Genomic DNA, 16,017 nt, shown 5'->3' with positions numbered 1-16,017 from the left:
TTCTTTTGGGTGCATATATATTTACAATTGTTATTCCTTCTTCCTGAATCGATCCTTTGATCAATATGTAATGTCCTTTTTTGTCTAATGTTCTTTACTTTAAGGTTTATTTTGTCTAATATTAATATTGATACTCCAGCTTTCTTTTGATTTCCATTTGCATGGAATATTTTCTTCTGTCCTCTAATTTTCAGTTTGTATGTGTCCCTAGAACTGAAGTGAGTCTCTTGAAGGCAGCATGTATATGGGTATTGTTTTTGTATCCATCAGCCAGTCTGTGTTTTTTGATTGGGGCATTTAGTCCATTTACATTTATCTGTTTTCTTATTGCCATTTTTAGCAGTTGTTTTGGATTTGTTTTTGTTGGTCTTTTTTATTCCCTTCTCTTGTTCTCTTCTCTTGTGGTTTGATGACTATCTTTAGTGTTGTGTTTGTATTGCTTTTTCTTATTTGTGTGTGTATCTATTGTGGATTTTTGGTTTGCAGTTACCATGAAGTTTCAATATAGGAATTTATATATATACAAGATTGATTTATGTTGTTGGTCTCTTAATTGCAAGTGTATCTCCAGTGTTTTGCATTTGTGCCTTCTTCACGAGTTCTGGTTTTGGTAACATATTTGTGTGTGGATAATTTCCTACCTTTACTATATGTATGCTTACCTGTGAGCCTTGTCATTTGTAATATTTTTATTCTAGTTGTGGCCTTTTCTTTTCCACCTAGAGAAGTTTCTTTAGTATTTGTTGTAAAGCTGATTTAGTGGTGCTGAATTCTCTTAGTTTTTGCTCGTCTGTAAAGCTTTTGATTTCTTCTTCAAATCTGAATGAGAGCCTTGCTGGGTAGAGCAATCTTGGTTGGAGGTTTTTTTTTTCTTTCATCTTCTTAAGTATATTGTGCCGCTGCCTTTTGGCCTGCAGAGTTTTTTTGAGAAATCTGCTGATAACCTTACTGGGGTTCCCATGTATGTTGTTTGTTTCTCTTCCCTAGCTGCTTTCAATATTTTCTCTTTGTCTTTACTTTTAGTCAATTTGATTAATATGTGTCTTAGGGTGTTCCTCTTTGGGTTTATTTTATATGGTACTTGTTGTGCTTCCTGGATCTGAATAAGTGATTCCTTTCCTCTGTTAGGGAAGTTTTCGGCTATTATCTCTTCAAATATTTTCTCTGGCCTTTCTCTTCTCCTCCTTTCACTCCTATGATACAGATGCTGGTGCATTTAACATTGTCCCAGAGTTCTCTTAGACTGTCTTCATTTCTTTTAAGTCTTTTTTCTCTTTTCTTTTCTGTGGCAGTGATTTCAACAAGTCTGTCTTCCACCTCTCATTCATTCTTCTGCCTCCTGTATTTTGCTTTCAGTTGCTTAGTGAATTTTTTATTTCAGTTATTATATTTTCCATCTCTGCTTACTTAATCCTCAAATCTTCTATTCTTTGCTCAGTGTTTCTTGTAATTTATCTTTGCCTCCAGTTTATTTCAAAGATCTCGAAACATCTTTATTATCATTAGTCCAAAGTCTTTTTCATGGGGGTTGGTAATCTTCAGATCACTTAGCTGTTTTTCTGGTGTTTTTTCTTATTCCCTTATCTGAGTCATAATTCTTTGCCTTTCCATTTTTTTGGTACTAATATTTTATTTATTTATTTTGCTTTTGAGGTCCACACCTGTGGCATATGGAGGTTCTCAAGATAGGGGTCAAATTGAAGCTACAGCTGCCAGCCTACACCACAGCCATAGCAACAAGGAATCCAAGCCATGTCTGTGACTTACAACACAGCTCACAGCAACGCTGGATCCTTAACCCGATGAGCGAGGCCAGGGATCAAACCTGCAACCTCATGGTTCCTAGAGAGAATCGTTTCTGCCATGCCCTGATGGGAACTCCAGGGTTTTTTTTTTTTTTTTTTTTTTTTTTTTTGTCTTTTCAGGGCCACACCCATGGCATATGGAAGTTCTCAGGCTAGGGGTTGAATTAGAGGTGCCGTTGCTGGCCTACACCACAGCCATAGCAATGAGCTTGGATCCCACGTTGCTGTGACCTATACTACATCTCACAGCAACGCCGGATCCTTAACCCGCTGAGGGAGGCCAGGTATTGAAATTGCATCCTCATGGATACTCCTCAGATTTGTTTCTACTGAGCCATGATGAGAACTCCTGATCTCAGGATTTTTATTTTTGTTTTTTTCATTTTAAATTTCACATTGTTGGTCCTAGTAATCACGTGATTTAATTAGCTAGGTGAAAAGTGTTTGAGAAGTTTTGGTGAGAATGCTTTAGTTTATAGCCTAATTTAGGCATTTTCTTTGCAAGCTACAAGTTGTACCAAGTTATGCTATGGTTCTGCCTTTTAACTCTTGTCTTTTTTTTTTCTTTATAGAATATTCTTCTTCCTTATTCTCTGTTATTCCTTCTTGTATTAGATAGTTCTATTCCTTTTTTTTTTTGCTTCTAAGGGCCACACCCGTGTCGTGGAGGTTCCCAGGCTAGGGGTCAAATTGGAGCTGCAGTTGCCGGCCTATGCCACAGCCACAGCAACACAGGATCCAAGCTGCGTCTGTGACCTGCACTGTAGCTCCCTGCAACACTGGATCCTTACCCCACTGAGTGAGGCCAGAGATTGAACCTGCATCCTTATAGATCCTAGTCAGATTTGTAACCCACTGTCATAGCAGCAACTCCAACTTTAAGGCCCATCCCAAATGTTTATAAATTTAGAAGTCTTTTTAAAATATTTAATTTTCCTATTGTGGTAAAATATATATATAACATAAAAATTTCTTTTTTAACCATTTTTGAATGTATATTTCAGTGACATTAATTACATTCATGTGATACGCAACCATTACCACTGTTTCTAACAGTTTTTCAAACCCCAACCAAAACTTTGTACTTCCTAAGTAGTAACTCTCCATCCCTCTTTGTGGTAACCTCTTATTTATTTTCTGTCTCTATGAATTTGCCTATTTTAGATAGTTCATATGAGTGGAATCCTACAACATTTGTCCTTTTGTATCTGGCATATTTCACTTAGCATATTGTTTTTAAGATTCATCCATGCTGTAGCATGTGTCAGAACTTCACCCCTTTTTTATGGCTGCATGATATTCAATTGAATGTATATGCTGTATTTTGTTTAAGCATCCATCTGTTGATGGACAGTGAATTGTTTTCACCTCTTGGCTGTTCTGAACAATGATGCAGGGAACTGGTATACAAGTATCTGTTGGAGCCTCCTATATCTGTTGCTATATTGTTCCTGCTCCTTTGTTTTGTAGATTTGTTTTATAGTTTTTCTTCCAGAGAGAGCAGGCATATCATCTCATTTATTTATTCTTTGTTTCCAGTGTTGTGTCACACAGCAGAAGCCAAATAAATGATGTAATTAATGAATGATTTTTTTTCATGGGTTATTCTTATAAATGAAGTTTAAATTTTAGAATGAGATAACTTTAAGATAATATATTTGCCTTTCCTATCACTGTTTACTAGGAACTAGATAAGTATTTAAAACATCATGAATTCTTAAATGCAAGAAGAAAAGAAATAATATATAAAAGATGGATTGACCATGTGGCAGATCCTCTCCAGAAGAAAATTATAGAAAAAGTTTGTTCACATAAGAAGATTAAAAAAAGGAGACAAGAGGAATTGGATGGTTTTTTAAAATATGTAAATAAAAAGGTACAATGAGATCACTTGATACTTTTTTTAGTTGGTGTAAAAACTGTAGTTATCTTTATTTATAATCCTCCAAACAGCCTGCATATGTAAATGCAACTCCGTATATGTGTAGCACATACTTTTCCTTTTTTTTTTCTTGGCTGTGCCTAGGGCATGTGGAAATTCCCAGGCAAGGGATCAGACTTGTGCTGCAGCAGTGACAATGCCAGATCCTTAATGCTAGGCCACCAGGGCACTCCCTAGCACATAATGCTATTCTTAGATCCAGGGCATATGGATAGGATAGAAGGGAAAGGTTAGGTCTAGATTTAAATGTGTACATTAGAATCATTTTTCTTTGTTTTACCCATGTAAGTGTTAATTTTATATACAAATTTAAAAATTTGGACTCTAGGTTCAATATTTTTTATTTTTTAATTCTGGAACTTGATTATTTACAGAGCTATAAAATATTCCTCTTCTCACATTTTTAAGAGATCTGATCCGTGATGTCTGAATAGTAAGAATCTAAAAACACATTCCCAAATCTTTTGGTTTTCAATATCCTTTATTAAAATCTTGAAAATTTTGGAGTTCTATAGTGCAGTGGATTAAGGACCTGATGTTATCTCTGTGGCAGCGAAGGTTCAGTACCTGGCCTGGTGCAGTGGGTTAAGGATCTGGCATTGCTGCAGCTGTGCTGCAGCTCAAATTTGATCCCTAGCCTGAGAACTTCCATATGCTATGGGCATGGCCAAAATAAATAAATAAATAAATAAATAAATAAATAAAATCTTGCAAATTTTAATTTGACTTCTTCTATCACTCTAATATTTTTTTACTTAGATACATTAAATTTAATTTCCATTTTGATCTCCCCTTTTGCATTTGTCATTGATGCTATTTGGAAGCATTAGAGTGGAAATGTGTGTTTGACTCTTAAGTCCTCTTATGCTCAAATTTAGTTATGCACCTCTTGTTCTTATGTGTGGTTTTGTTTCCTTCTTATAGGGAAATGCATTTATAGAGCATTATGACCCAAAAGAATATGATCCTTTTTACATGAACAAAGAGGACCCGAATTTTCTGAAGGTAGATTTCTTTTTTTTTTCTCTTCTCTTCTCTCTCTCTCTCTTTTTTTTTTTTTTTGTCTTTTTAGGGCCCCATCTGCAGCATATGGAGGTTCCCAGGCTAGGGGTCCAATTGGAGATATGGCTGCCAGCCTACATCACAGCCACAGCAACATCAGATCTGAGCCTCGTCTGCGACGTACACCACAGCTCAGGGCAATGCTGGATCCTTAACCCACTGAGCAAGGCCAGGGATCGAACCCGCAACCTCATGGTTCCTAGTCAAATTCGTTTCTGCTGCACCACAGCGGGAACTCCTGAAGGTAGATTTCTAATTTTAAATTTGGTATTAACGTGCTTTGGTTTTTGAGCAGTCCTAATATACAAATAGCCCTTTAGTGATTCCCTAAGAATGCAGTAACATCCTAAGAATTGTGTCACATCCCTGTATCTTAGAAAGGAACAAAAAAGCCAAAGTCCAAAGTAACTTAAACCTCTGTAAAATTTGAAAATAGTGTGTAATAATTGGATAATAGCTAGTGTTTAAAAATTCCATAGACTTTTAAATGTGTTATAAAAGTAATACATTTTTATGATTTATAAATGAGAAAGTCAATTTTTGAATTAAGAAGACTGCTCACAATTCCATTACCCAGAATGAACTCAAACATTTTTCTTTGTATCATTTAAGACTTCTTTCTTTGTTTTTTGTTTTTTGTTTTTTGGGTTTTTTTTAGCTGTGCCCACAGCATCTTCCCGGGCCGGGGATCTAACATGTGTCATAGCAGTGACCTGAGCCACTGCAGTGACAATGCCACATCCTTATCCCATTGAGCCACATGGAAACGCCAAGACTTCTTTGTAAGTATTTTTCCCCTTTTTTTATTTAAGAAGAATGGGAACATACGTTAGGCTTTTAAAATTTGCTTTTTTTCCCCTCAGTACTTTATGATTTGCTTCTTTCTTTGTCAATAAATGTACATATACAGTTTTACTCAATGCATGGTATTCTGTTATTAATCGTGGCTGTCTTGCATTGAGGGCTTAACCAAATGCTAAGATTTTTTTCATTGTAGTTCAACATTCACAGCAAATTTACAAGTAAGGCAAGTGAGCTACCAATAGGTTAAGTTACTTGTCCAATGTTACACAGCTCTAAATAGCAAAGTATAGGTGTGTTTGTTTGTTTTTTGTTTTGGGCCATGCTTGTGACATGGGGAAGCTCCCAGCCTAGGGACTGAACCCACGCCATGCCACCAGCAGTGCACCACAAGAGAACTCCAGTGTAGGTGTGTTTCTAACCACATGTAGTATTGTGCTGTACCATCTTTTTTTTTTTTTTTTTTAAGTTTCAACCTATTGACTTTCTAGATGGTTTTTGACCTATCCCTGTTATAAGTGACATGATGAACATTTTTTTTTTTTTGCCTTTTTGCTATTTCTTTGGGCCGCTCCCGTGGCATATGGAGGTTCCCAGGCTAGGGGTTGAATCGGAGCTGTAGCCACTAGCCTACGCCAGAGCCACAGCAACGCGGGATCTGAGCCGCATCTGCCACCTACACCACAGCTCACGGCAACGCCGGATTGTTAACCCACTGAGCAAGGGCAGGGACCGAACCCTCAACCTCATGGTTCCTAGTCGGATTCGTTAACCACTGCGCCACGACGGGAACTCCTGAACATTTATTTCTTAATTTTTTCCTTAGGGTAGGTTGCTAGTAGAATTGCTGGGTTAAAAGTTATGCAGGACTTTGGAGTTCCTGCTGTGGCACAACGGTATCAATGGCGTCTTGGGAGCACTGGAATGCAGGTTCCATCCCCAGCCCTGGCACAGCGGGTTGAGGATCCAGCGTGGCTGCAAATGCAGCTTAGGTCACAACTGCAGCCCCGATCTGACCCCTGGCCTGGGAACTCTGTGTACTGCAGGTTGGCCAAAAAAGAAAAAAAACGTTATGTGTGATTTTGATTCATGTCACCAAATTGTCCTCCGGAATGATTATATGAACTTGTACACCCTCCAGAGAATCTATTTTTTCCCCACACTTTTGCTAATAGTGGGCATTATTAACCAACATAAAACAAAAAAAAACCTGTCTTGAATCATAGACATTTTAAACTACTGGCAGTTGCAGGGTAAAGCAGGTCTTTAAAATATTTCCCCAAATTGGAGTATTACAGTTGAGAATTAAACTGAGAGTTTAGTTTGAGCCTTAGACACATAAACTAGTAACACAGCTAGTAAATGTCAGAATTTGGGATTTGAAACCAGTTCCTTTTTTTGATACCAAAATTCCATTCTGTTCTTTCACCATGCTGCCTCTAAATAAAGCTGAAGGTCACTTCTTAAGGTAAGCTGAGTACATTGAGGTTATAGCAGCAATTCTCAAAATGAGGTAGATAGACCTTTGACAGCCCTAAAACTCTTGTAGCGGTCCATTGGGCCAAAAGTTTTCATGATGGTGCCACATATTATCTCCCTTTTACCAATGAATTTTTAATATAGCAGAGTTTGAATAATTCATTGATATGGTTTCAGATCCTACATTATAGATAAACTTTTAAGAAACCGCCACTTGTTGAGTTTGGGTATAGTATCTTAATAGAATATTCACAATGATCTGAAAAGGCTATTAAAACAAGAGCTAACCATGTTTTTTTGGCTGGAGGGCCTTGCTAACAGATGTATTGGAGCTCTCTCGTCTCTTTGTGATGTGTTAAAATATATGTGTAATTAGATTGCCATTAGTTTGTAGAAACTATAATCTTTTTTTTTTTTTGCCTTGTTTAGGGTTGCTCCCATGGCATATGGAGGTTCCCAGGCTAGGGGTCTAATCGGAGCTGTAGCTGCCGGCCTATGCTAGAGCCACAGCAATGCGGGATCCGAGCCATGCCTGCGACCCACACCACAGGTCAGGGCAATGCTGGGTCCTTAACTGACTCAGCGAGGCCAGGGATCGAACCCACAACCTCGTGGTTCCTAGTCGGATTTGTTAATCACTGAGCCATGACAGGAACTCTGTAGAAACTATAATCTTGATTATTTTGGCATAAGAGCCATACATTGGTGCTTCGATTAGACTGAAAAAAAAAAAAAAAACCTGCAACCCAGTACTCAAAGAAGTGCTTTTCTTGTAGGTTATCATCCCACCTTTTCGTGACCCTTTGAAAAAGGCACAATATGATAAAGACGATGGGAAAAGAACTCTTCTTCAGTGCGAGACTGGTACTTAGTTTCTAATTGCTGTGTGGTTTCATAACCCTAGAGCAATGGGAGTTGTACTTATGGGTGCTAACTTAGGTTGCTAATCTTCCTGCAGGCAAAATATATGCAATGAAAGAATTTAAAGAGATTGAGAAGGCCAAACTACATTCCAGACTTCCAGGAATTTCTAATTCAAGGCACTTTATGACTCCAAATGAATGGCTTAAACTGCCTACAAACTACATAGAAAGTGAATTTTGTAAAAGGAGCAGGTAATGGTCAATATAAGAGAAATTATGGAACCTCTTGGAATTTGAAAGCTTTTTCTTGAGACAGTGATGTAAATTTTGTTATAATTAAGATTTTTTTAAATTCCATTTTTTAATGAGAAATCTACTTTAATTCTTGTCTTTGTTCCTCTGTATGTGATGTTTTTTTTTTTCCTGCATACTTTCTAGATTTTTGTCATTGGTTTTTATTAACTAGACAATGATGTGTTTAGGTGTTTTTTTCCCTTTCTTTCTGTTTATCCTACTTAGGGGTCTCTGAGATCCTGTATCTGTGGTTCGATGTCTTTCATTATTTGGGGGTTAATTCTAGGCTGTTGTCATTTAAAATATTTCTTTCTTTGTTTTATTATTATTATTATTACTGGCTTTTTAGGGCCACACTAGTGGTATGTGGAAGTCCCCAGGGTAGGGATCGAATTGGAGCTACAGCTTCCAGCCCATGCTGCAGCCACAGCAATGTGGGATCTGAGCCATCTGCAACCTACACTATAGCTTATGGCAGCGCTGGATCCCCAGCCAATTGAGCGAGGCCAGGTATTGAACCTGCATCCTCATGCAGGTTTGGTTTCCAATGCACCACAGTGAGAACTCTTCAAATATTTCTTTTTTTTTTCCCCAAATATTTCTTATGCTGTATTCTTTCTGTTGGTTTTTTTTCTTTTTTCTTTTGGTCTTTTTGCCTTTTTTCTAGGGCTGCTCCCGTGGCACATGGAGGTTCCCAGGCTAGGGGTCTAATCAGAGCTATAGCTGCCAGCCTACGCCAGAGCCACAGCAATGCGGGATCCAAGCCACGTCTGCAACCTCATGGTTCCTAGTCAGATTTGTTAACTACTGAGCAACGATGGGAACTCCTGTGTTTTTTGTTTTTAATTGAATTATAGGTGATGTACAATATTAAGTTTCATTTATACAACACAGTGATTCACAATTTTTTTGTTTTGTTTTCTTTTGAGGGATGCACCCGTGGCATATGGAGATTCCCAGGCAAGGGGTCTAATTGGAGCTGTAGCCACTGGCCTATACCACAGGTCACCACAACGCTGGATCCTTAATCCCCTGAGTGAGGCCAGGGATCAAACCCGAAACCTCATGGTTCCTAGTCAGATTTGTTTCTGCTGTGCCACAGCGGGAACTCCTGATTCACAATTTTTAAAGGTTATAGTCCATTTATAGTTATTATAAAATATTGGCTATATTCCCTATGCTGTACAATATAGCCCTGTAGCTTATTTATTTTACACATAGTAATTTTTACCCCTTAATCCCCTACTCCTAGCTTGCTCTTTCCCCTTCTCTCTCCCCAGTGGTAACCACTAGTTTTTTCTATCTGTGAATCTGTTCCTTTTTGATAAATTCACTAGTTTATTTTTTATTTTATTTATTTATTTATTTATTTATTTATTTATTTGTCTTTTAGCCATTTCTAGGGCCACTCCCGAGGCATATGGAGGTTCCCAGGCTAGGGGTCAAATCAGAGCTGTAGCTGTCGGCCTACACCGGAGCCACAGCAACGCGGGATCTGAGCCGTGTCTGCAACCTACACCACAGCTCATGGCAACGCTGGATCCTCAACCCACTGAGCAAGCGCAGGGACCGAACCCGCAACCTCATGGTTCCTAGTCGGATTCGTTAACTATTGTGCCATAACAGGAACTCCACTAGTTTATTTTTTAGATTCCACATTTAAATCATATACAATATTTGTCCTTCTCTGACTTATTTCACTTAGTATAATACCTCTATGTTGCTACAAATGGGAAAATTTGGCTTTTTTATGGCTGAGTAGTATTGCATTGTGTGTGTATGTGTATCACATCTTTATTCATTCATCTGTTGATACACACTTAGGTTGTTTCCTTATGTTGGCCATTTTAAATAAAGCTGCTGTGATTATTGGAGTGCATGTATCTTTTCAAATTAGTGTTTTTGTTCTTTTCAGATAGATTCTCACAAGTGGAAATACTGAATAGTAGTTCTGTTTTTAGCTGCAGTCTTGTTTTTTTTTTTTCCCTTCTCAGACTCCCAATTATACATATGTTAGACCATTTGATATTGTCCCTTAGCTCTTACTCTGTTGTTTGTTTTTTTCCTACTTGTATTTCAATTGGACAATTTCTACTGACCTTTTTTTAAAAATTATTATTAAAGTACAATTGATTGACAATGTTGTGCCAGTTTCTGCTGTATAGCAAAGTGACCCAGTCATATATCTAACTTATATATATGTACATTCGTTTTCTCATATCATCCCCCATCATGTTCTTTCCTGAGATATTGGATATAGTTCTTGTGCTATACAGTAGGACCTCATTGCCTTTTAATTCTAAATGTAATAGTCTGTTTTTCAAGTGAGTTGTTTTTTTGTCGTTGAGTTGTATGAATTTGTATCTTCTGATCTAGGTTTAAGAGTTTTTCTTCAGTTCCTGTCGTGGCTCAGTGTTTAACAAATCTGACTAGGAACCAAGAGGTTGCAGGTTCGATCCCTGGCCTTGCTCAGTGGGTTAAGGATCCGGCGTTGCCGTGACCTGTGGTGTGGGTTGCAGACGTGGCTTGGATCCTGTGTTGCTGTGGCTGTGGTGTAGGCCGGAGGCTGCAGCTCCGATCAGACCCTTAGCCTGGGAACCTCTTCATGCTGTGGGTGCGACACTAGAAAAAAGACAAAAAAAAAAAAATTTTTTTCCTCAGCTGTGTCCTGTCTACTAATCACCATCAAATGAGACTTTCCTTACTGAAGAGCCCATCAGAGGAATTCTCCATCTGTGATGTGAAGATTTGTATTTCTAGTATTTCCATTTGATTTGTTTCACATATTTTAAGTTTTTCTAAAATTTTCCATCTGCACATACATATTGTTCATCTTTCCACTAGATTCTTTAACATATCAATCATAGTTATTTTCAATTCCTTATTTGAGAGTTCCAAAGGTGAGGTTATTCTGAATCTGGTTTTGCTGATTGTTTCATAATGTGTTATTTTGTCTTGCTTATTTGGCATTTTTTTTTTGTAATTTTTTTTGGGGGGGGCTTTTTAGGGTCACACCCACAGCACATGAAGGTTCCTAGGCTAGGGGTCAAATCAGAGCTAAAGCTGCCAGCCTACACCACAGCTACAGCAATGCCAGATCCAAGCCACATCTGCAGCCTGCATCACAGCTTACAGCAACACCATATCCTGGATGCACTGAGCATGGCCAGGGATCGAACCCGCATCCTCATGAATACTAGTTGGATTCATTTCTGCTGTGTCACAATGGGGACTCCCTGTTTTGTAATTTATTTTATTGAGTACCGGGCAATAGAGGTAGAACAGTATAGACTTAATATTTATGCCTAAAATGTGTATATTCTGTTTTGTTTTATTTTTTGTTTTTTGCCTTTTTGCCATTTCTTGGGCCGCTCCCACGGCATATGGAGGTTCCCAGGCTAGGGGTCCAATCAGAGCTGTAGCTGCCGGCCTACGCCAGAGCCACAGCAACGCGGGATCCGAGCCATGTCTGCAACCTGCACCACAGCTCACGGCAACGCCGGATCGTTAACCCACTGAGCAAGGGCAGGGATCGAACCCGCAACCTCATGGTTCCTAGTCGGATTCGTTAACCACTGTGCCACCACAGGAACTCCTAAAATGTGTATATTCTGAATATTTGTGTCTAGAAAATGCCTGTTCTTCTGTCCAGCACTGGTGTGGAGAATTGAGCCTATCTAGTCAGAAATTGAGCTGGTTTTAGGTATTATTGCTGTTGTCACCTTCAGTGCACCATAGGCTTCAAATGCGTCTAGTATTCGGCTGCTTTTACTGTGTGCTTAGGGTAGGGGCTGAGGTACCTGATGGGTTTTCTCAAGTGTTCCTGGGCCCCCATCAGTTTTTGTTTATCGCTATAAGCCTGCATCGCAGAGGTGGAGGGAGTGAGGTCTCTCCATGCTCTTGCCTCACCCCAGAAGTAACTGCTGTTGCTCAAAGGAAGGGCGGAAGAATATTGTCTATTTTCTTTATCTAGCTTCAGTTTTATGAAAACCCTATGTGCTTGGGCTTCAGGAGTAGGACTTTGTTAGGAGTTCTTTTCTTTTCTCCCTGTCATACCCAAACACTATCTTGTGTCTTTTGTGGTTCTTGGATGGTAATTTCCTGCCCCTCTTTCAAGAGTACCAAACACCTGCTTGGTATAGTTACAGGATTCTGGGCACAAGGAAATTTCTTGTGCCTTCCCCTGGGACATAGGGTTTTTACTCCTATCCCTATCTTAGTAACCGTGGAGCCTTAACTCTGTCCTGGGTGTGAGAAGATTTCCCATCCCTCCTCATAAGGTAGATTAGTTTTTCTTTTACTCCCCTCCCAGAAGCCCTAGATCTTTGCTTATTGTCCTGGAGGAAAAAGAGTTTGCTTCCCTTACTCCAGCAGCTTAAGGCTTTGCTTTGTAGTAGGGAAGGGTCCAGGGAAATGCCAAGAGCATTGCATTTGTTTACCTAGCATTGTCAGTCTCTTCCTGCACATCTTTGCCATTTATGGAGGTGGTCTCTGTTTTCTCGTCTGGGCCTAATCTTTCTTTCTTTTTTGGCCTTGCCCGTGACATGTGGAAGTTCCTGGTCAGGAATCGAATCCGCTCCAAAGCAGTGACCCAAGCTGTATTAGCACTACGCAGTGACAATGCTGGATCCTTAACCCAGTAGGCCACCAGGGAACTCCCCAGTCTTTTTTGTTAGCACCTAGTGCAGGCCTATGGAAAAGAGCTTGCACAAGAAAGTAAACACTTCCTGTGTAACACTAGTAGCTATTCCAAAGTGACATGCTAGCCCACACTTGGCCTTTAACAATTCATGAAAATTTTAGCTCTAGTATCTTTGTTTTTGATTAATAGGCTTTATTATTATTTTTTTTTATTTTTTGGCCACACTGCAACATATGGAATTTGTCGCAGCTGTGGCAATGCCAGATCCTTTAACCCACTGTTCTGGGCTGGGGATTGAACCTGCATCCAGGTTCCGTTATTGTGCCACAGTGGGAATTCCTAATAATTTTTTTTTTTTAAGAGCAGTTTTAAAAATTTAAGTGGAAAGTGCAACAAATTTTCATAGATTCCATCCTCACCACTGCCCTGCTTCAGTTTCCTCTGTTAACATCTTGCATTAATGTGGTACATTTGTTATGTTTTATGAACCAATATTGGGTCACAAGTAGTTACATTATCACTAACTAAAGTCTATAGAGTTTACTCTTGGTGAATAGTTACATGGATTTCGACAAATGCATAATGTAATGTATCTACCATTGCAGTGTCACATGGGATAGTTCCACTAACCTAAAAATCCTTTGCGTTTTACTTATTTATCCTTCTTTCTCCATAAACCCCTAATAACTACTGACCTTTTTACTATCCATGTGGTTTTGTCTTTTCCAGATGTGGTATAGCTAGAATCTGCAATACATTATACACACAGTCATTTTTCAGACTGGCTTCTTTCACATAGTAATACGCATTTGTTTTCTCCATGTCTTTTTGTCACTTGATAGCTCGCTTATTTATTTATTTATTTATTTATTTATTTATTTTATTTATTTATTGTCATTTTGCCATTGCTTGGGCCGCTCCCACAGCATATGGAAGTTCCAAGGCTAAGGGTCAAATCAGAGCTGTAACTGCCAGCCTACGCCAGAGCCACAGGAACTCAGGATCCAAGCCTCGTCTGCAACCTACACCACAGCTCACGGCAATGCCAGATCCTTAACCTACCGAAGGCCAGGGATTGAACCCGCAACCTTGTGGTTCCTAGTCAGATTCATTAACCACTGAGCCACAACAGGAACTCCTATTTATTTGCTTTTAATGGCTGTTGTACCCATGGTGTATGGAAGTTCCCGGGCCAAGGACTGAATCCAAGACATAGCTGTGACCTACACCACAGCTGCAGCAACGCCAGATCCTTAACCCACTCCACTGGACTGGGCTGCAGTTTGAACCCACACCTCTGCGGTGAACTGAGCCACTGCAGTCAGATTCGTAACCCATGCCACAGTGGGAACTCCTTGATAGCTTTTAAAAAAAAAGTTGAATAATATTCCATCATATGGATGTACCATAGTTTATCCATTCACCTGCTGGAGGACATCTTGGTTGCTTCCCATGCTCTAGGAAAGGGGAAGTAGTTATGTGTCGTGCCTTCCTTTGAAGGGACTTGCCCTTTTTTAAAATTCAGTTTACTTGGAGGTCTTCAGGTCTGATGGACTTAATGAAAGTTATGATTTTGTAGATTATCTGGCCTTTTCTTGTCATTAGGGTGAGAGGAACATTATTTGAAGCTTTCTATATCCTAAATGGAAGCAGAACTCTACTAATTCTTTCTCTCTCTTTTTTTTCTTTTTTGTCTTTTGTCTTTTTAGGACTGCTCCTGTGGCATATGGAGGTTCCCAGGCTAAGGGTTGAGTCAGAGCTGTAGCTTGCTGGTCTACGCCACAGCCACAGCAATGCCAGATTCTAGTCTCATCTGCGACCTACACCACAGGTCACGGCAACGCCAGATCCTTAATCCACTGAGCAAGCCAGGGATTGATCCGGAGTCCTCATGGGTACTAGTCGGGTTCATTACCACTGAGCCATGGTAGGAACTCCTAATTTATTTTCTTCCTTCCTTCCTTCCCTCCCTCCCTCCTTCCTTCCTTCCTTTCTCTTTCTCTCTCTCTCTTTCTCTCTTTCTTTCTCTTTCTCTTTCTCTCTTTCATTCTCTCTTTTCTTCCCTTTTCTAGGGCCGATTCCCATGGCATGTGGAGGTTCCCAGGCTAGGAGTCGAATCAGAGCTGTAGCCACCAGCCTATGCTAGAGCCACAGCAATGTAGGATCTGAGCTGCATTTGTGACCTACACCACAGCGCATGGCAATGACAGATCCTTAACCCACTGAGTGAGGCCAGGGATTGAACCCACAACCTCATGGTTCCTAGTCGCATTCGTTAACCACTGCGCCACGATGGGAACTCCCAGAACCAGCTTTTCATTTCATTGATCTTTTCTATGGTTTTCTTTGTTTCTCTTTCATTGATTTCTGCTCTGATCTTTATGATTTCTTTCCTTCTACTATCTTTAGGTCTTGTCTGTTCTTCTCTCTCGAGCTGCTTTAGATGTAAAGTTAGCTTGTTTATATGAGCTCTTTTTTGTTTTCTGAGTTGGGTTTGTATTGCTATAAACTTTCCTCTTAGAACAGCTTTTGCCGCATCCCTTAGGTTTTGGAGTGTCATATCTTTGTTGTCATTTGCTTCTAGGTCTTTTTAAATTTCCTCTTTGATTTCTTCAGTGATCCATTGGTTGTTTAGTAGCATGTTTTTTATGCTCCACGTGTTTGTGTTTTTTTGCAGATTTCTTCTTGTTGATTTCCAGTCATATAGCGTTGTGGTGGAAAAGATGCTTGAGATGATTTCAGTTTTCTTAAAGTTACCGAGGTTGGATTTGTAGCCTAGGATGTGATCAATCTTAGAGAATGTTCCATATGCACTTGAGAAAAATGTGTATTCTGTTGCTTTTGGGTGGAATATTCTATAAATATCCATTAAGTCCATCTGGTTTAATGCATCCTTCAGGGCCTGTGTTTCCTTATTGATCTTCTGTCTGGTTGATCTGTCCATTGCTGTAAGTGGGGTGTTAAGGTCCCCCACTATTACTGTGTTATTGTTGTTTTGTCCTTTTAAGGTTGTTAGCAGTAGCCGTATATATTGTGGTGAACCTATGTTGGGTGCATAGATATTTAAAATTGTTATGTCTTCTTCTTGTATTGATCCTTTGATCATTAGGTAATGACTTTCTTTTTCCC

The 16,017-nt window shown here is 39.4% G+C and overlaps 1 protein-coding gene across 6 annotated transcripts in view; it reads left to right on the top strand.

The window, feature by feature from the left end:
* The window catches only part of FAM228B (family with sequence similarity 228 member B), a 36,158-nt gene that overhangs the window by 7,550 nt on the left and 12,591 nt on the right, over positions 1 to 16,017 (top strand). For 5 of the 6 annotated variants that reach the window (XM_047782537.1, XM_047782536.1, XM_047782540.1 and 2 more), the window contains 4 exons: positions 3,490 to 3,681; positions 4,672 to 4,752; positions 7,866 to 7,953; positions 8,048 to 8,204. In XM_047782537.1, the coding sequence (XP_047638493.1) occupies positions 3,490 to 3,681; positions 4,672 to 4,752; positions 7,866 to 7,953; positions 8,048 to 8,204 (518 nt within the window). The remainder of the gene's footprint in view (positions 1 to 3,489; positions 3,682 to 4,671; positions 4,753 to 7,865; positions 7,954 to 8,047; positions 8,205 to 16,017) is intronic. The other variant, XM_047782539.1, reaches the window with a different exon arrangement.

Source organism: Phacochoerus africanus, chromosome 5 (genome assembly GCF_016906955.1).
Source record: "Phacochoerus africanus isolate WHEZ1 chromosome 5, ROS_Pafr_v1, whole genome shotgun sequence".
Classification (NCBI taxonomy): Eukaryota; Metazoa; Chordata; class Mammalia; order Artiodactyla; family Suidae; genus Phacochoerus; species Phacochoerus africanus.
The sequence above is the reverse complement of the archived record's forward strand: the minus strand, read 5'-3'. Positions and strand labels throughout refer to the sequence as shown.